At 37.8% G+C, this 20733-nt stretch overlaps 2 protein-coding genes across 2 annotated transcripts in view; one reads left to right on the forward strand and one right to left on the reverse strand.

The window, feature by feature from the left end:
• Nucleotides 1-9082, forward strand: part of LOC107092627 (cytochrome P450 2J6-like) — an 11369-nt gene extending 2287 nt beyond the window's left edge. The window contains exons 2-11 of the mRNA XM_015387212.1: nt 364-535; nt 3650-3802; nt 4443-4603; nt 6355-6423; nt 6497-6601; nt 7104-7239; nt 8256-8341; nt 8474-8575; nt 8651-8792; nt 8895-9082. Of these exons, the coding sequence (XP_015242698.1) occupies nt 364-535; nt 3650-3802; nt 4443-4603; nt 6355-6423; nt 6497-6601; nt 7104-7239; nt 8256-8341; nt 8474-8575; nt 8651-8792; nt 8895-9082 (1314 nt within the window). The remainder of the gene's footprint in view (nt 1-363; nt 536-3649; nt 3803-4442; nt 4604-6354; nt 6424-6496; nt 6602-7103; nt 7240-8255; nt 8342-8473; nt 8576-8650; nt 8793-8894) is intronic.
• A 6773-nt stretch (nt 9083-15855) lies between these two features.
• The window catches only part of LOC107092635 (cytochrome P450 2J6-like), a 6799-nt gene continuing 1921 nt past the window's right edge, over nt 15856-20733 (reverse strand). The window contains exons 2-11 of the mRNA XM_015387219.1: nt 20436-20598; nt 19837-19989; nt 19585-19745; nt 19276-19344; nt 19101-19205; nt 17949-18084; nt 17292-17377; nt 16946-17047; nt 16713-16854; nt 15856-16043 (exon numbers count right to left, since the gene is read on the reverse strand). Coding sequence (XP_015242705.1) covers nt 15856-16043; nt 16713-16854; nt 16946-17047; nt 17292-17377; nt 17949-18084; nt 19101-19205; nt 19276-19344; nt 19585-19745; nt 19837-19989; nt 20436-20598 — 1305 coding nt within the window. The remainder of the gene's footprint in view (nt 16044-16712; nt 16855-16945; nt 17048-17291; nt 17378-17948; nt 18085-19100; nt 19206-19275; nt 19345-19584; nt 19746-19836; nt 19990-20435; nt 20599-20733) is intronic.

A 20733-nucleotide genomic window follows, 5' to 3' on the forward strand; every position in this document is an offset into this window, starting at 1 on the left:
CTTGAGTAAAGAAGTTTAATCAGTACTTCCACTTTTACCAGAGTATTTTTTAACACAAGTATCTGTACTTTTACTCAAGTACGGAAAGTGAGTACTTTTGCCATCTCTGATTTATATACATTACACTTACCAGAGTTGCTCCAGAAATGCATCCTTCCTTTTTTGTGCAGGAAGTCTTAGTATCTCAATTTAGTATCAGCAATTGAGGCCAAAAAACTTTTAACAAAAGGGAATCTACAGTATTTGTGTATATAGATATAACATTGTATATGTGTGTATATACAGTATGTAACAGTTGGGTAAAATACTCTCCTCTGCTCTGATCATTCTAATCAAAATAATTTTTTTACTGTTGTCTTACAGCTGAGGGAATCATACGGAAATGTCTACAGTCTGTTCATTGGTAGAAAACCAGCTATTATCATCAATGGGTTTAAGGCAATGAAGGAGGCCATTGTGATTAAATCAACTGATTTTGCTGGAAGACCCCAAGACCTTTTTATAAATGATGTCACACAGAGAAAAGGTAGAGTATGTGTTTAGAGAAAGGTTGTGAGATTCAAATTCAGTAACATCATTCCATCTTTTTTCAACAATGGACCGTAGTAATTGTAATGCTTTTCCATTTGAGAGCATCAGTCAAGTCAGATTCTGTTTTGTTTTTTTTAACGGAATAATTCAGCTCTGAATTATTTAGGATCTACAATAAAATGGTTTATATAACAAAGGCTAAAATTAGTGTATACCAAAAAAGCAGGTTTATATAAAACCCCGAGCACACACACTAGCAAACATTTTACCTATATAAATCACAAAGCTGTGTACAAGGTTCCACCTCATGTTTTGACCTCTGCAAGCTCACATTCAACCATTAAAGGTCCTTGCAAAGAAACCAATTCATATTAATGTATATGAAATGAAACTGATCACTGTTTCTTCATAGTTATTAGCAACCATTGAGAAAAAAAAGAGCAATGAAGCTCCCTTTCACCCAGGCAGAACCCAGTGCGTTTGTGAGTTAGGTAGAAAATCAAAAATGTCCTGTTTAATAGACACTTGTTAGAGTGATGAATAAAATGAGGTGTTGTGATTGGCAACAGATCATGGTAATCAATCCAACAAAATTCCCTTTTCTTTTGTATTTGTTTTCAGTAAAATTCAAGGCAAGACAGAATGCAGGATAACTCAAAAAGCGTTTATTAAAACACTGATCTGAGGTTGCAGTGACTAAGGCATCTGAGGCAGGAAACTCTGGAGAGAGGAAACACAGTTTAGTGACCACATAAATATAACAGAGGAAGATTATGAAAGTGAGTCACTACTGCAGACATCCCAAGTTCCAAAAACTCATTTCAGGGATATGCTTATCATACACCCCCACCCCAAACACACACACACACCCCGGGGACAACGGACCCGCACCGTGCCCCATACCTACACACTTAAGGCCAGCAACTTTTCAACAACTGTCTATTAATGACTAAGAGTAAATTCTTAAACACAAAACAGAACAGTATCGCTCTTTTATTTTCAATATTTTCAATCTTGTAGCCTTGAACATCAGTTGTGCTTTTTGTTTTTCATGGGACTTCCACATACAGTGCACCTCGCCACGGTGTCATCATTCGTCACCATGGTTCTAGAAAGGGGCCAACAGGGGCCAGAAATTGTAATGATGATCTGCGCTGGAACACACATGGTTACTGATAGGTCCTTTGGATCTATTTAACTCTTTTTCTCAAAAAATTCTATTTTATTAATTATTCAAAAACAATAAGGTGATAGCTTCGGTGGTATTAAGATAGGATCCCAGTTTTCATCTGCCAAATGTTTCTTTTTTTTTCACAACAAATAAAAACAATGCTCTAATTTTTACAGATGAATTTTACTGTTTTTCTTAAGTTCTAATTAAAATTTTATTGAAAACGGTAGTTTTAACTTAAATTAAATCAAAAGTATGTAAAATTCCTAAATTATAAATGTATATTGACCTCATAAGAAATTGAATTTTTATTGAACCTAAGTGAAAAGAAATTTCACTTCATGCGGCTCTCTTAATATATTTGAATCCCTTGCCCTGTTTTTTATTTCATGCTTTTCTGTGTTCCCATCAAAACACACTGGCCCCCTCCTGGCCCCCTGGTAAATTTGGTCTAGATCTGCCACTGTTCCTCACCTTCACTAGACGTGGATATATTTAACTATATTCTGCTGTAAAATTTCGTCTTATATTTTCGTTTTTTACTCGAGGATTCAACCTCTTTCACAGGAGGCACAGCGTAAAGTTATTGGACTGATCCAATCAGCTCTCTGACAACCAGTTGCCTTGAACGATCACTGAACAGAGCATCGCTTTGGACAGATTCGCACAGGTTTCACCAGCAACCTCCTCCCAACTCTGCTCTCTCTTGTTGTCTGTAATCGCAGTAGTTCTAATCCGCACATGGTGAATGAGTTATCATACTGCCCGCTCTCACTCGCATTAAAAAACACCACCTCGCATAGTCTAAAATCCGGGATAATTTATCCGACTCTCAGGCATGAGTGAACAACTATCTATATCAGGGAGACTCCCGGGAACTTCCGGGAGACTTGGGATGTCTGCTAACGTGGTTTACAAGATCAGTCCATAGCCAGAGAAAAAGGTAGGATCCAGCCGTAGGGCAGCCAATAACACGTGGCAGGCGCTGCCCAGACTGTCCCACATGCTGCAGCCCCGGAGAACATGCAGAAGTGCAGAGCCAGGTCAGGCAAACAGATCAGAACAGGAACAAGCAAGCTCAGAGGTCCAGGAGTTCAAAGCCAGGTCAGGCAAACAGATAGAAACAAGGCAGAGTTAGACAGGTGAATGGAATGAATAATTAAGCCAGTCATCCGTGCCAAGATAATGACAGAGGCTGTCAATAGTCACTGCTGCCACCCTCTGGTTTAGATAGGAACTGCTTGTTCCACCATTGTAAAGCTCACAATGTTAGAGAATATCTAACAAACTTACAAACAAACAAACAAACACATTAACTCTCCTAAAAACATACTCATTGGCAGGGGTAAGAACAAACGCAATTAAAATGACACATGAATAAGTTTGTACACTCGATAACTCTGGAAACAGCATGGGGGCTTCTGCTATGAACACATAAAATGTATCTGTGTTTCAGCCACGGCTCCATCTTCTAACTACCTTTGGTCTTCTTTGCTTTTTTACAAGGCAGTAAGTTCCAGCTGCAGATAACATGACTCTTGTGATGCGGGGAAAAAAGTGCTTCCATTGCTTTTTTGCAAAATCTAAGAAGTTCTACAGGACCGAAAGACCACCCCATTAAAGCATAAGATTTTTTTTTTAATTTTTCAAAATTGCAGCGTTAACATTTAGCAAACTTATTTTCACAATTTAGTGGTTAAATGAAACACACCTACTGAGAGGAAAATTCAGTCTATGAACCCTCGATTTCTTCAATTCCCAACTGACTAGTATCAAATGGGCTCGCTCCGCTTTTATTTATTTAGCTCAAACTATCACTGATTTATGTAATTATTTTAACATAACATTTATTCATGTAAATCTTTGCAATTACTGTAAATTACTTTTATTCAATTCACTATATTTTATTTAAAGAGTTTTTATTTTTAGTTGGACTCTCTATTGTAGGGGTGATTATGGCTGACTATGGCCCTATGTGGAGGGAGCATCGTCGCTTTGTCCTAATGACCCTCAGGAACTTTGGCCTGGGAAAGAAGTCAATGGAAGACAGAATCCTTGACGAGATTCAACACACAATTAAGACACTGGAAAATAACAATGGTACGGCTTTTATTGTTTGAAATTCCATATATTTCAACACACATTTTTTTTTCTTTTCTAATTCTGTATCATATTGTGTTATCAGGGAAGCTTTGTGACAGCCTTTAAATGCACTTGTGACTGTGTCCTACACTCTTCCATATGCATGGTCATATGATACTAAAACATAAAATTAACAATAGTTATCAACTTTGTAGTTTTATGAAAATTTTCCCCTTACAAAAAATTTATTTATAATACATTTGTTAATAAATAATGTATAATAAATGTTTTTGGGTCCATTTCAAATAACTTTTTGTCCCTCCAAGCTTGTGTCTTTTGACCTGTTTTAAGGACATTACATCACATTGAACAGCCTGTAGTCTGTTTTTCCATTTAAATTTTTTGTGTGACTCCAAATCCAGGCCTCCATTGGTTAATACATTAGAGAGAGATTTTAAAGATGTATAGAGAAATATATAGAGAGTTATATATATAGAATATAGACAGAGAGCAGTCATTTAAATTCAACTTTATCAATTTGGCTAGCAAAGTCTGTATAATTCATTTAAACAGGACAATTTAAATAGTCTGTGATGGAACTGTTTGTTTGGAACTATGTTGTTTGCCACCAGTTTTACTTAACATCATGTCTTTCCAGGTAAAACTCTGAGTCCTCAGGTCATGTTTCATAACGCTGCCTTCAACATCATCTGTCAGGTTCTGTTTGGAGTGCGCTATGGGTACGACGATGAGACCATAAAACTCATTGTTAGATGTTTTGCTGAAATGACTAAAATAGCCAACGGTCCATGGGCAATGGTAAGTTACGACATAATTTAATACAATGCTACTTGACAAAAAAGGCAGAGTAATAAAGCAATTAAATACTGTATAAAATAAACATTTGAAATCTAATAGCATTAACTGTATTGTATAATGTTTTACCTAGGGGAACCCTTGTCATAATCTGAATTTTAATATGGGTTACAGAAAATTAGATGGACCTGTCATAAAACTGTAATAATGCAATTTCAGTGTTTTGATTTAAAATACACGTTGTTCAAACATGTGCAGTCTTAATCCTTTCTATTCTGGAACTACCAGCTATGTCATGTCAAATCCCTATGAAGAAGATGACAGATAATTTCCAATCCTAAAATATTTTAATTTTATTTTAATAGATTTCTATAAATATATGCATGTATTTCAGCATAAAGACAGCCTTGAAAGAGTAAATGTGATATTTCAACAACAGTGGATGGAGGAGAAGCAACATTTCTTCTTAGGCATATGCATTCAGTCCCTGAGTCATTACTTGGTAAAAACAATTTTTACTGCTTTTGCACCTGGAAGTTGTTTTAGGGAATGCCTCAACCAGTTCTATACAAATAATGACAAATTCTGCCCAATCAGACTGGATGCAGTCTCTCTGACTGACTTTCAAGACATGCCTTGGATTTTTTTTTCTTTTGCCACATTTATTTTTGTTACTTTGACCATACCATTGTAGCAGAGGAATATGCTTTCATCTCAACCATTCCATTCTAGATCCGGTTATTGTTTATCATGGTGGCTGAGGGGTGTAAGAAACTCAAGATACTTAACTGGGTATCTTGGGTTTCTGAAGGTTCAGAGAAAAGAAAACTTCAGTTATATGGAGCTAGTTTATGGTTTTTGTTTTTATTTTTGATCTTTTTTCTTGTTCTACATGGAGAATATTCCCTTTGCATGTGTTTAGTGTATTGGCATCATTTATGTATTTGCTTCAAATTTTGTGTATGCAGTAAATCTGTGTTTGCTGTTCTTTATTTTCTGGGATTGCAGTATTGCTTCATTCCAGTATTTTTCATTTACATGTATTTTTAGTTCTGTATTAGCTAAATTTTTGTGCTTGCAGCACTTTTTCTATTTGCTAACTGTTTGTAGCCCTCGCCCACCGAAGCTTAGGATAGTGAGACTGCTAGATTTTATGGATTTTTTTGCAGGATTTTTATGTATGTAGCTCAATCCATCTTTCTTTTAGCTTTGGCTATATTCTCTGGGTCTACTAAAGAAAAGCATAATTTTTTTTTTTTTCTTAATGCCGCATTATAAATAAAATCCTATATATGGATAAGTAAGAGATGCAAGAATGCATTAACTTTAAAAGATTTCTGATATTTTAAATTAGTAGATCATTAACCTTAATGGAAATCATTTAACAGATATCTACAAATATCACAAAAAGTCCTAAGATAAATTTAAATGGGTGTGTGTATGGTTGTATATTTTTTACTATTATTTTTTGGACATATGCTCCATTCTGGGAACTAATATGTACTAGGGAACAAGGATCGGTTTGCACAAGAAGATCTCCTCTCAGGGTGCGGGTTAAGTTTAGCATTAGGCATTTGTTGGTAATGGCTAAGGCAATTGTCAGCATTAGGCTATAGAAATTAATTCAATATGAATGGAAGTCACTGGAAAGTCCCCACAAGTATAATGTGATATGTGTGTAAAAAGTCAGATTCTGAGACCAGTAATTCTAAAACTTAAGTCGTTTGATCTAATAGGGCACCTATTTTCAACAGCTGTATGACTCTATCCCTTTAATTCGTCACCTGCCGCTGCCCTTCAACAAAGCCTTTGAAAACATGGAGGTAAACATGGAGTAAATCCAGCAACATAACATCTGTTAGAAAAAAGTTTATTAATACTTTCTTTATATTTTAGATTTTCCTAAGTGTTTCGAGACGTTTGATAAATGAACACAAAAAAACTAGAGTCCCAGGAGAGCCAAGGGATTTTGTCGACTGCTACCTGGATGAACTGGAAAATGTACGTAAACACAACAAACAATTATTGTTATAAAATGTGGAGTAAATTTTGCTTCATTATTTTTGCAAGCAATGGAAACATATTGTAAATGGAAAAGGAAAAAACAAATTTAAGTTCAATTTTAAAATATAAAATCTGGGGAAAAAAAAAAATGTAAATAAAAAAGGTAAATGGAATGTACTTACATAATGCTTCTGACCAAATATGTATATGACCAAAGTACATTCAGTCATTCACAGCATTCCAGGCTGCTGCCTTGGGGCTCACTAACAAAAGCAAGGCCCCCATATGCAGTCGCCCCAAGCCTTCTGTCCAACATCAGTAGGCAATACAAGTGGAGTGTCTTGCCCAGGGACACAACGTCACTAAAAGCCATAGCCAGGGTTTGAAACGACAACCCTTTCTTCCATCAAGAATAAAGTGTGTTAAGTTATGCAAAAGGTGATACTGTTTAGAGTTTAAACACGGTTTGTGCTTGTCTTGAAATATTCTCTTTGTTTAGAGACACTATGGTTCTACGTTTTCTGAGGAGCAGCTAACAAGAATCACTTTTGACCTTTTTGTTGCGGGGACCGACACCACCTCCAACACCCTCCTTACTGGGTTTCTCTACCTCATGAACTTCCCACACATACAAGGTAGATTTTCTAATCTCACCTTAGTAATTGAGTCCGGTAGATTCGACCTGCAAAACACCACAGCAAAAAAAGAAATATGTTCTTACAATGGAATAGTATAAATAATTTAAGGTACAAAGTTAATTGTGGACTTAACATTATTTTTAGTTGTGTAACAGTACTCAAACTAAAATGTATTCGGGGTTGGGGGGGGTTTGGTAACAACATACAGCTGTGTGCTAACACAATATAAAGGTGTAAATTAATCAGCAATGAGTTTAGGAAAACAACTGCTGGTGTGTATCAGTCCAAAAAATCCTTCTCAAAGACCCTAAGGCTCCTAGTTTTACAATAACAGAAGAATGGGACAGATGTAAGCAAAGAAAAAATTATTCAAGATGCACTATTGTATACTTAACATTTGTAGATTCGATGTGAGGCCTTCTTTTTACCGGATGTTCAAAAGACCTTTAAGTAGTTTAAGTTAGATGTTGAGGTTTACCGTTTGTATTCTGTGATTTTTGTTCAGCGTTACTTATTTCCCATAAGGCATACCATAGCTAGTGTAGAGATTGCGTCATCACATTGCTGTAGCCCATGTTGCTGATACACGGGGGTAAGACTTGGAAGATGTGCCTGGTCGCCTTATAAGTGTGCGTCATTGACGAGAAACCACACACACTCTTACCCAGATAAACCGTAACAAACGTCTATGGTCACCCTAACCCTAACCACTCCAGGTTGAGAGCAGTAATAAACACGAACAGTGCCTTTAAATGCTTCAACCCAAGAGCAAACTCACCTACATCAGAACTTGTCATGAACTAATTAATGAACGTGAATACTGGCCTACTAAAGCACAGACCACAACCTCCTTACAGTCCCCCTGCAGGATCATAGAAGGGCTTCCCATTAACTGGTTAGATCTTAATTTACATATGTTGTTGATTACAACATACATACAGCTATCCAAAACTAAGGCCAAGCTTGGGTAACATTGCTAATCTTATCGATGTTGATTTTCTTTGGTCCTTCAGAAAAATGCCATAGAGAGATAGACCTGGTGCTGGCTGGGAAGGATCGGGTCACTTTCGAAGACAGACTCAGCATGCCTTACATGCAGGTGCTGTGCTGCAACCACTGATGTTATGCTTTCCAGCATATTACTGTGGTTTAAAAAACATGCAGCGGGCTGTCAGGTAAACTCAAGTTTTATAGCATTCAAACAGAGTTTGGAAAACTTTTTTTTTTGCAGGCTGTGATCCATGAAATTCAAAGGATTGCCAACACTGTTCCTCTAAGCGCTTTTCACTGTACAACTAAAGACACAGAGCTCATGGGATACTCCATTCCTAAGGTGAGAGAAATGTTTACTACAAGCTTTGGCAGCTTTAGGTGAACATTTGAGTTGTGTTTTTTCTGTTTTCTCCAGGGTACAATGATTGTTCAGAACCTGAACTCGGTACTAAGAGAGGAATTAAAGTGGAAGTTTCCTAATGAATTTAACCCCGAAAACTTTCTGAATGAACAAGGAGAATTTGTTAAACCTGACACCTTCATGCCTTTCTCTGCAGGTAAAAGGTAGACAGTAATGTCCTCTGGAAATAGCATCCAGACATCAATAGAGTAATTTGTGAAAAAACAACAAAGCCCTGAGGTCTTCTTCTGTGCCTCAGGACCTCGGATGTGCCTCGGAGAGGGTCTGGCTCGTATGGAACTCTTCCTCATCACAGTTACCCTGCTGAGGAAATTTACGTTCATCTGGCCAGAGAATGCAGGAGAACCCGATTACACTCCAGTCTTTGGACTCACGCTGACGCCAAAACCTTTTACTATGAAGGTCAAACTTAGGTCAATTTACTGAAGTTGTGCGCAGTTTTTATTAGCATAAACTGAATAAAGTATGTCCTTGAATTCTAACAATAAAAGGTCAACCACTAATATTTCATTGAACTGGCTTTATATTTGATTATTGCATGCATTCCTTGTGGAATTGTTTAATAAGCTTCCCAAAATGTTTTTTTGGTCAGTGTTGCACTAATATTTCAACTGCATTGATGACAATAGAGTATTACAGACTTGTAAAGGCTCCTAATGTACATCTGAATGATTCTCAATGGGCTTAAGGTCTGGACTCTTTGTTGGCCAATCCTTAAATACTCCCAAGTACGTTAAACTATTTTGATAAGTAGTTTATAAACCATTCCGTTTTCCTTTTCCTTCCGAGCAGGAGTTTCTGTCTGTTGTCCTCATTGATGAGCGGCTGTGCTCTTGAAGAGGCCTCTGCCCTCTGCCTGATTTTTCTCCTTTCAGGAGGCAAAATGTGTTTTGACAAACCTCTTCTTTGAGCCTCCTCCTTATTAGCCCATGCAAACAAGATCTCACTTCACATATCGCAATGTTACTAAGTAATATTAGCGCTTTTTTAGGAAGAAATGTTGTGAATTCTTCTGAACTGCAAATGTTGCAGAAATTAGATAATAAGAGAGATGAATCTTGACAGTACCTGTGTGATCATATCTGGGCCAATCAGAAAGAGGCTCACAGATGAGTTTTTTTTCCCGCCCCACCTGTCAAAACACATATATAGTGATACTGTTTTAGAAAAACCTTTCAAGGAAATGTAAAATATGTTGTCGTTAACGTCAGTGAGATTACCATGTTCTGCTATTTGTTTTAGAAAATTACAAGAAGGATAATAAAGACATTTAGGTTTTAATAAATGTGTTTATGTTATTGTATTGTTTCTAATTATGTCAGCACCTGCACTGCAGTCAGAAATCAACGCAGGAGCCAATAAGGTTAACTGCTTTCTTATTTCAGCACTTAGAAGTCATTAAGTGCAAAGACATAGATATAATTCTACCAAAAAAGAATTACACAGAAATGAAACTGTTGCTACTCTCAAATACCAGTGTAGTTAGCTGCCTTTTTCCTAATGTCAAAATAGAGATGGATAACCATTTCTTGATGTCTTGGCTGGTCATTTTGGGTCCGAAAGAATATCCCAACCTTTTCAGGGTGATTTTTATTTTCAACCATTCCTCCTCAGGAATGGTCTGTAATCGGCCTCTTTCCCACAGAAATTAGTGAGCCAACCCGAGTTTTCAAAACAGGATCAACTCACTACCATTCTGCATTTGGCTCCTTTCCCATTTGGCCGAAAAGTTGAGACTGGCCCCCTTGCCAGCAAGCTGCGTGGCCACTGTCCCTCACCACTGCGTGTCAGATCATGGCATTATGCCAGGTTAATGCTGATGAGGTCATCAATGCAACAAAAATCAAGTAAGTCAACAATGGAGAGCATCATTGAAGGGAGACAGTGTGTAGTCATTAGTCTTTATTGTTTTGCTCTATTGTCCATTCTCACAATACGCAAATTGAGCAGATGATGGTTGTTTTCATTGCACAGATGGAACGTAGGCAAAGTGGATCTGTGGTCAAAATGGAAAGGAGTCACAGAAGGAAGAGAAGGAGCTTTTTTGCCTCCATGGTGGTCTTTGCTAATGCTGCTACTGTAATGGTCTTGGCACTGATGGTTGGGGTTTTCATTTCCTCCTGGTCAAATGTCTAATTGTCCCGGCGGCTGATTGACGCAGATCTTTTCCTCCTGGTTCCCTCAGCTATTTGCTGCAGTCGCTGCAGGTCCACAGATCCACAGCAGCCCGTTTCAGTTCTGTTTTGTTTTAATAAATGTTTTGAACTTTCCTACTGACTGTCTCACCTTGAATACTGGGTCCATCTGTCCTGTTTCGTGATAGTAAGCCTAGGTGGGGTCTTCCGGGCCCACCTTGAGACAGTCTTAATCAGGAAGGTTTTTGCTCTCTTACACACATACAGTACCTATAAGAAAAAAACAATGCAATTTCAGCAACTACAGTAGACATTTTATTCTAACAGTTATTCAAAGCTGTAGTTTACTATTAAGAACTAATGAATATGTTGCATTAAGCTTTTTTTTTCTTTTTCCAATGGTTGTTTAAAAATATCAAATCTCTAAGTATTTTTCATTCATTAAATCTAACCAGGATTCTATGGTGTTGGCTGGCATCCTCTTTGTTGTGGTGTGTTTAAGGAAAGGAAAGTTAAGTGGCATCAATGAAACAAAACTCCTGCCTTTTTTGGAAGTCCTGTAAATGCTTAGAAACCAAATTACCCTAATAGAATTAGGTCATATTGGTCCTACATTATCCAGAGTTCACCTTAAAACCATTTTGTAACAGTCATATGTGTTCTGAAGCCTGTAAATGGGGTACGCAAATGAAAAAAAACCCTGCGCAAGGGTGGGAATGCCAAATTGATGCAATCATGCCATCTTTGCCCCCGAGCATGGACTGCCACGCAGCCTCGGCACTAGCCTGCACACCTCCGAATTTTTTTAACTTGGTGCAGGCCATGCACGCCAGCCTCATACCAAATGGGAGAATATAAAGTTGTTCTCAACAAACAAGAATGCCTTTACTGACATCAAATGGTGCATAAGGGTCAAGTTGAGCAGTGCAGTTAAATGCAGTGTTGTTGCTGTTCATTCAGTGACTCCAGTGGGCATAAATGGATGAGTTTAATAATCATAAATTCTTAAAGAAACTGCTGCGCTCGGCAAATTTTGAAGTGGGACGGTGACTGTTTCTTCTCTTGTTTTTTGCACTTTCTATTTAACATGTTGATCACTGCCCCTTTGTGTTTTTTGCAAGTACAGCAACTTTATCCAAGTCAACTATAAAAGGCTACAACGCCTCTATGGGCTCATGAGCGGCACACACAGACCAGTGCGACAAACCAATGTGCAAGAATATTTCAGCCTTTTGCTAATGCGGGTCACCACGCGATCCGTCCTGGAAGCACAATCCCTCCTGCGCATGCGCAAAAAGATATACATCCGGATGTCCACAAATATAACTAAAATGTAATAATGTTACTAAAATCATTTATTTATATCCTTAACTCACTAAATAATGCTAATATAATACACATCTTTAAAAATGTTTTATGACTTTTGAGAGACAATTTTTATGCTTCTTACATTTTCTCTGTTAAACTGCTTCTCTGACGTCATCATCAGACTGTTGGGATGTGGAGATCTGCCGACTTTCTCCAGCAGAGGGCGTCCCTGGGTCTCCTGAGCTGAAGCCACCAGCACACCTGCGGCTGATCATCTCATCAGGAGACCAGCTTTATAAGCAGCAGCTGAACTTCCCTTCAGTGCCAGAGTGTTAAACAGTTATGGTTAGCAAGCCTGAGCCAAACCTGTTGCCTGAATCTCTAACTGCTCTGAAAGCCAACCTGATTCTAACCTGCCTTTGTCCTCTTACTGTACCTTCCTAGGAAGACCTTATCGACTCAGGAGCTCTGGAGGAGCTCACATTCAAAGACCTGCCTGCTCTATGAAGCCAAACCTGAAGATCAACAGTTCTTATCTGCAAGCTAGTTCTCTGGTGAGAACAATGAGATCATCTCAAGGTCTGAACCTCTCAAGTCTGAAGTCAAGCCCTGCCGCTGCTAAACCCTCTGCTGAACCCTCAGTCTCCAGACCCTTCTGGTTCCCTCTCTCCAACGCTCAGTCTGAACTACCATCAGGTACAGATCAATCACAAGCTCTGTCAAGACTCCTCTGCTAGTTGGCTAATCAAACTGTCCCTCTCTGCAGAGAGCCCTGTGTTTCCAGTCCCGGACCCGTTCCAGTATCAGTGCAAATAACTTTATTGTGTTAACTTTCAATAAACAGTTGTTAACTTTTACTCTGACTCCGTGGTGTTCTGCATTTGGGTTGAGCTCCTTAGACCCAACATGACACAGACATGCTCAGAGCAGTCTGGCAAAATATGATTAAACCATGTTTATCTGCATTTTAGTTGTTTCCTTCTTTAGATTATGCACTGTATATCATAAGATTAAAACAAAACGAAAACGTAAAACTCAAAAAGACTAGATTTATGTTTATATTCAAAGCCGAAAAAGTTAGCCACCGGAAGTAGCGTAGGATCCCATTTCTGTTGCAGATCGCCTGATAAAACAGAAAGGATTTTAAGGCATTTGTTCTCTCATGAAATACATTATTAACCTTTAACTCATTATATTTTAGTACGCTTACTATTTTTGGGGAGGGAGAAATGTCATTTAGGTCTTTAACAAAATAAAATTGAGGGCGACCCGGATGTATATCTGGATGCTTATGCGCTGATCGTGCTTCCGGGACGGATCGGGTAGTGACAATGCGTCCTCCTAATGGTCTGTTTGAAAAGCATTTCCCTAATGATGCAATAAGGGGAAATTAGCTGTTCAGAGCGGTCTGTAAAAGCCCATCGGTAAAGCTATGGCCTTCATCTAATGTATTATTCTATGTTCCTAGCCGCTATCTTTACAAACTCTGACTTGTTGTCATTATTAAAGGTTGTGGGGGCATGGCCTTCTGGAAAACAGGGTGTGGAAAGCCAAAACAGCTCATCCAGAGGAGGGGTGAATAAAGCCGGGCATACACTGTGTGATTTTTTTGCCCTTTCGGGCCGACTTTCCAGTTGTGCTTTCAGCCTGATCGTGCATTGTGTGTCGTGTACTGTACAGGGGGTAGTAAGGGGTGATCAGCCTCTCTCAACCACCTCCCAATCAGGAGTCGCGTGGTTGGAAGAAAATCAAACATGTCTGATTTCAGTCAGCCGTCGTGGGCAAATCGCTCACTGGGCTGCGCAAACAAGGATTCTTCTTCTTCCTCTCAGATGAAAACACAGAAGCATGTTCATCAACAAGTAGATGAACGACTTATGTAGCTCTTTTTGCAGAACAGCAATTGGGCCCGGCTTTTCAGTGGGTCAGCCAGACAAACTGGAGACATTCTTATCTGCTTCAGGAGGTGGGTTCACAAAACAATGCATTCAACTTGTTTTGAAACGAAGGAAAAACAAGACACTACGTTCAGCACCTCTGAATGAGAGGCATCTAGTAGTCTGAATTGGCCAGCCCACACCAAATCTTCTCTTGAGGGGATTTGGTGGCTAGGACTTAGCCTTAAGCTGAAAACAGCCTTGCATCTCCCCTTTTGAGGTCCAAAAGCCATAGGACAGAGAGAGTTTGAATGGTGCCGGCTGCTTAAATAGAATCTGTCACAAGTATGTGATGTCGAGAGGGGAGTCGCTTGATATTTGATCCTCAACACTGTGCTGGCATTGAGTATAAGAGCGAGCATGTTTACCTTATTTTGTGGGTGGAATGATTGTTACATCTGCCTCACAGATCCTTCAATTTGAATCTGCTGTTACCCCTAGCAACCCATAGCATTTCCTGTCAAAATCTAGCAATTATAATTCTCAATAAAAGCGTAGGTGAAACGTATCATTACAGGCTGCTGCTAAATTGTTCTGTACGGAGATCTTTTTAGTTGGCTTGGGACGACCATCAGTTATTGGAAAAGCCCCAGGAGCACTGAAAAAGTAGTCCACTTTGGTTCAACTAGAGCTTCGTCTGGATGGTGGTTGGATTTGGTGGTATTTCCTTGTATCTAGCAAGGCAGAGAGGACCAGTGCTGGGTAGCGGCAGTGGCTGGCTAGTGTCTGTGATGGACATAAGGCAGGACGACCAACAATCCTTCTAGTGCTATATCAAAATGCCTTTTTTTAAAGCCACCTAAAAAACTAACTTAAGAGCACTACTTATTTCATACGTTGTCTAAATTATTTTCTCTATATTCCATTTTGACAGAAAAAAGCTTTGTCTCGAGTGCACTTCTTTAATGTCACAACTAAAACTTGATTGGTTGGCCTGACATGATTTCAGTGGACATGGTTTCACCACTCCGCGCTCTCAAGCAGGACTCAAGCAAACCTTAGCAACAACAGCCTCAAGTATTTATAACAGGCAATGAGTTCTTGAGAAATTACATACCCCTTTTCATCAAAAACATACTTTATTACATGGATATTTAAACATTTTAAAAACATAGATATTTTTTTCTACCACAGAAAATCAATCAAATCTAAATCCAGACTTTAAATAGGCCTTACATATTCAAAGGCTGCAGGCTGATGTGCTTTGGATCATTGTTTGTATGGCTAAAGATCACAAGCTCATAGCCCAGTATTCTCCTTTGGCTTTTTAGCTTGAGAACAGGGCCATTTTTCTGTCATTCACTGCAAAGACTCTAGGTCCTAAAACAGAAACACAGAAGACCTCTTCTATGAGACTTTGGTGAGCATTAAGAGTGATTTGGTGGGCTAATCTCTGTTTGGACAGTTCGCCCCTGTTGAATGTTTTTTTCAATTTTTGTATAATAGCTCTTACTGTGGTACTTTGAGTCCCAAATGCTTACAAATAGCTTTATAAACCTTTGATTTATATTATCATCTGTTATGAAAATGTTTTTAAGTGATGGTTTCTATTTGTAAATTTATAGCCTAGATTTCATCAGTTTTAAATGTTTATGTGAATAGGTGAATGACTAAATGTAGACTAAAGAGCTCTGGGGTACTTGGCCTTGATAAAACCCCCAGTACAGGCTATGTACAATTTATCAGATGATTTATCTTTATCTAAACTGTTGCCCTAACATTTCAGTTTTTATGTATTTTATTCAACATTTTTGAAGGAAATAATTGTTTTCATCACATAATAAATCAGGCAATATTAAGTGCAAAACTCCCGAGCCCCTCATTGTTTTTGTCTCAGCTGGATCTTCATGGGATAAGGTTTAGGAGTCAGAGTTATTCCATATAGTGGAGTAAAGTCTGGTTCACCAGCATCTTCTGGCCAGATGAAGTTAAACTTCCTCAGCAGTGTCACTATGAAGAGGAAGAGCTCCATACGAGCCAGACCCTCTCCAAGGCACATCCGAGGTCCTATGAGACAAAAAGAACTTCAGTATCTAAAGCTACATTCACACTACAGGCCTTCATGCTCAACTCTGATTTTTTTGTGAAATCTGATTCTTTTGGGTGGTTGTTCACATTTCCAAGTTGTGTGAACCGCATTCACACAACTTAAATGTCCCACATGTGTAGTAGAGGACGCAAGACATCATAAGTATTTTTGCTCTGTGTTTATAGAAGTAAACATGGATAGTAGTGCTCAATCACATCTTGAAATACAATAATTTCAAGAGAGTTGAAAATTAGGACTGCTTTCCGAATTATCGTCCACCATAGTTATTGTTCTTCTTCCCACTGTTGTGTAGCAAGACACAGAAACGTGACCTTTGTTAAGAATAGTGACCTCGGTTAAGTATTAATGAAGTACAAGTTGAATGAATGCGACCTAGCCTTTCAGACGCAGGTCAAATTAGAAATGATCAGATTTGTATCGGATTCAGGACCACATAGCCAAGTGGACTGGGTAGGATTGGAAAAAATTCTGATCTGTGACATTCAGACTGTCATGAAAACATCAGATACAGATTGCATATGAGCAAAAAAAATGGATTGGGTCACTTTAGACTGCTGTATGAACATAGCTTTTGAATCTATATTATAACTATTACATAATTTTGCATAAATTCTTGGCTTATTTACCCGCAGAAAAAGGTATAGAGGCCACTGGTTTGACAAACTTTCCCTGTTCATTCAAGAAGTTTTCAGGGTTAAATTCATGAGGGAATTTCCACTGTCCTTCCTCACTCAGGACAGAAATCATGTTCTGGACGATTGTTGTACCCTGCAGAGAAAGCAAAGGGTAGAGAGAAGCAGTAAAGTATGGTCATTCTATCTTTAATACATGAAGCAAATTTAGGCAGCTTGGCTTATACCTTAGGAATAAAGTATCCCATAAGCTCTGTGTCTCTAGTTGTGCTGTGGAGGACACCGAGAGGAAGAGTGTTGGCAATCCTCTGAATTTCATGGATCACAGCCTGGATAAAGACAGATTTCTATCATCTATTTTGAAATGGAATACCTATTATTTCAATTCTTCAAGAAAGAGCCAGAATCAAAACAATATAAAGCTTAATTGAGCTTAAAGGGGCTCAGCTTGCAAGGAATTGACTCAATACTTGATCTATATATAAAATGCAATCGATATGCAATTTGAGAGCTGAAAACCACTAAAAGATTATTAAAATTATAAAGAGGGATTAGGATAATAATGTGTAAAACCTGCATATAAGGCATGTTGTGTCTGTCATCAAAAGAGACTCTCTCCTTCCCCTTTAGGACCTGGTCAATCTCCTGCTGACATCGTTCTGTTGGATTAGGGTTAGGGTTAGAGAATGTGACCACTATTTCAAATATTTATGGGCCTGTTTTCAAATGTTCATGCATAAAAAATGACTTACCGCAGCATTTAATTTTGATATGAAATTAATAAAGTACTTTTCAATTGAATTGATTGAATTCAGAAATCAATCAATCACGGATTGCAAATTAAAAAACAGACATTAGCCTCCTCCAGCTGGTGCTTGTCCCTCCCTTGGGACTTGGGACCTTGGTTTGTAAACTAAATCCAAATTTGACTTGTTTCTGTGCCTGATTCTAGGTGTGGGTCAGAAAACATCAGCCACATATGTCAGGGGAATCTTTCCCAGAGTGACATACCAACAAACAAAAATAAAAAATTGAAGAAAATCTTTCCTCTCTGAGATCATCAAAATAATCATCAGCAAAATAAAAACAATGACTCAAATCATCCATCCATCCATCCATCCATCCATCCATCCATCCATCCATCCATCCATCCATCCATCCATCCATCCTGGACAAAACCTTGTTATGAGCATAGATTTTGTGCTTTTCTTTTTTTGAGATTGAACCTACCTTGAATTTGAGGGTAGTTCATGAGGTAAAGAAAGCCTGTGAGAAGAGTGTTGGAGGTGGTGTCCGTCCCAGCAATATAAAGATCAAAGGTGTGCCTTACCAGCTGTTCTTCAGAAAAAGAAGATCCCTCTTCTTCCTGGATGGGAGACAATGATGATTTTAAAGTAAATAGAAATTAAGTTTAATTTTAATACACGATAAAAAGGCTCTTTTTTTCACTATCTGACGTCAATTTAGGATAAACATTTCCTGTTTGTTCATCTTTTGCTAAACATGAAAAAAAAATACATTGTTTAAAGTCTGAGTTTTACATTCTTTTTCTTCATACTACATTGCACTGCTTTTTAAAATTGTGTGACTTGGGTCAAATGGTTTGGGTAACCCTCCACAAGCTTCTAAGAAAAGACAAACTTGCTCAAATACACCTTTTTGTGCTCTGCCAACATGTTATTTTGTGGGATTTAGGAGAGGGCCTTTTGTGGCCACTACAAAGCATTCACTTTGTCTTTAAACTACTCAATTAATAACTTGTGTTGGGCCGTTCTTTCAGGATGATTTATACATGTTAATCCACTTTTAGTTTGGTGTGTTGAAGATTAATTTATTTTTATTTTATTCTTTCTTGAAATAACTGTTACATCTTTTTATTTCTATATCTATTACTCTTCTATGTGGGTCAGCCAAAATGAATATTCTTATGCTGACATATTGTGGCCTGATTGGTTCTAGCATCACCTCATATGGTAATGCTGTAGGCTGTGTGACAATTTCTAGATACTGACTGGGGGCTTTTGGGGAGACACTTCCTCACTGACTTTAGATAAAATGGAAAAAGTATCAATTGTATCAATGATTTTGGTAAACATGACTGGGATAAATTCTGTCAATGCTTAAAAATGTTTCCTCCTTTGTGTTGACTATCTGAGAAACAATTCCTCAATAAATCAATATGTAATCATCAGGACTGTCCCAAATTGATTGAAGGCATTTTTAGTCTTAGTGTACATGAACACTTAAAATAAAAGGGTTTAAAAATAACCTACTAATCATACTGAACAGTACAGATTAAAGATATTCTATTACCCACCCTTATTGTGCCTTGCTCTCTGTGCTAAATATTTCAGACATTCTAAATTCAATGTGTTTGAACACCTTATCCAGTTCATCGAGATAGCAGTCCACAAAATCTCGCGGCTCTCCAGGGACTCTGGTCTTCTTGTGTTCATTCACCAAACCAACTGCAATACTCAGAAAAACCTGAGGTAGACAAGTTTGAATGTTAGTTTTATTTCCTTTTTTTATATGGAGTTTCTTTTTCCTACTTTACCTCAATGTCCTTAAAGGCCTTCCTAAAGGGCAGGGGCAGTGGGCGAATGAAAGGGAGGGAGTTATACAACTGTAAAGAAAGATAACTTTTAAGAAAACACAGTTAAGAGATTATTTCTGATCTACATTTGCTCACAGGTTAATGTTCTGTCTGTCTGGTTCAGAATCATATAAATAATGGATTGAAAGACCACGAGGATTATTAGTTAACGGAGAAACAGGAAGGGTTCGTTAAAATGCCACTTTGCATTTGCAGCAGTATATCACATTCCTAACTCAGATGTATGCCATTAAAGATGCGTTATCTCACCATAGCCCACATTCCATTGGCCATCCTGGTCAAGTCAGTAAAGCACTTAACAATAGTTTGGATTATCTCATCTTCATATTCATAACGGGTTCCAAACAAAACCCTGCAGATAATGTTGGAGGCTGCATTATGGAACATAAATTGAGGACACAGGGTTTTACCTAAAAAGACAAAACACATTTTGAAAAATAGCACAATTATAAACCAAAAACAGCACAAAATGCAATATTCTGCCTATAAAATTTGTCCTACCTATGTTTTTCTCCAGTGTCTCAATTGTGCATTCAACCTCTTCGTGAATTCTTTCCTCCATGGATTTCTTCCCAAGACCAAAGTTTCTCAATGTCATCAGAGCAAAGCGACGATGATCTCTCCAAACTGAGCCATAATCAGCCATAATTACACCTACAATAAGCACAACAATATAGAAATAAGCCCTAAAGATTAAATTCCTCTGTGCACAATTAATATTATTAAATTATTTTACTGCTTAAACAAACATTGCAGATAATCTTCTCTTTGATGACTTTTAAATTTCATTCACTTGAAATAAAATTAATTAAATTTAGTCATATCTCTAAATATATGTACATAAAGTAAACCTGTTCATAAAATATATATGTTTTGCTTTTATAAAGTGTTTTTATAATGTTTTTTGTTGTTGGCATTCATATAAATATACTTGTGTGATAACTTAGTATACGTTTGATTATCTTTTGGCATACATCTATTTTGAATTTATAGCCCCCCCTAGAGAAAACTCCACCAGGAGCCACTGATTCATACCATCTTTAATTTCAACTGCTTACCGATTACAATTTCAATTTGCATGTATTAAAAACACAACTTACCCTTTCTTTGAATAACATCATTCATAAACATGTCTTGGGGCCGTCCAGCAAAATCAACAGCTTTGACTATCATTGCTTCCCTCATGGCCTGAAATCCATTGATCATAACAACTGGTTTTAAACCAAAGAAAATGCTGTAGACATTTCCGTAGGACTGCCTTAGCTGAAGGAGAAGAAGAGAATCAGTTTTTAGTCTATCCACAACTATACACATATCTTGCTTATAGTAACTGAAAACTTACAATAAGGTGTAAAGAAATGCATATAACTATATAAAAAAAATCTTTTAATTGATTAT

Source organism: Cyprinodon variegatus, unplaced genomic scaffold (genome assembly GCF_000732505.1).
Source record: "Cyprinodon variegatus isolate N-32 unplaced genomic scaffold, C_variegatus-1.0 Scaffold388, whole genome shotgun sequence".
Taxonomy (NCBI): domain Eukaryota; kingdom Metazoa; phylum Chordata; class Actinopteri; order Cyprinodontiformes; family Cyprinodontidae; genus Cyprinodon; species Cyprinodon variegatus.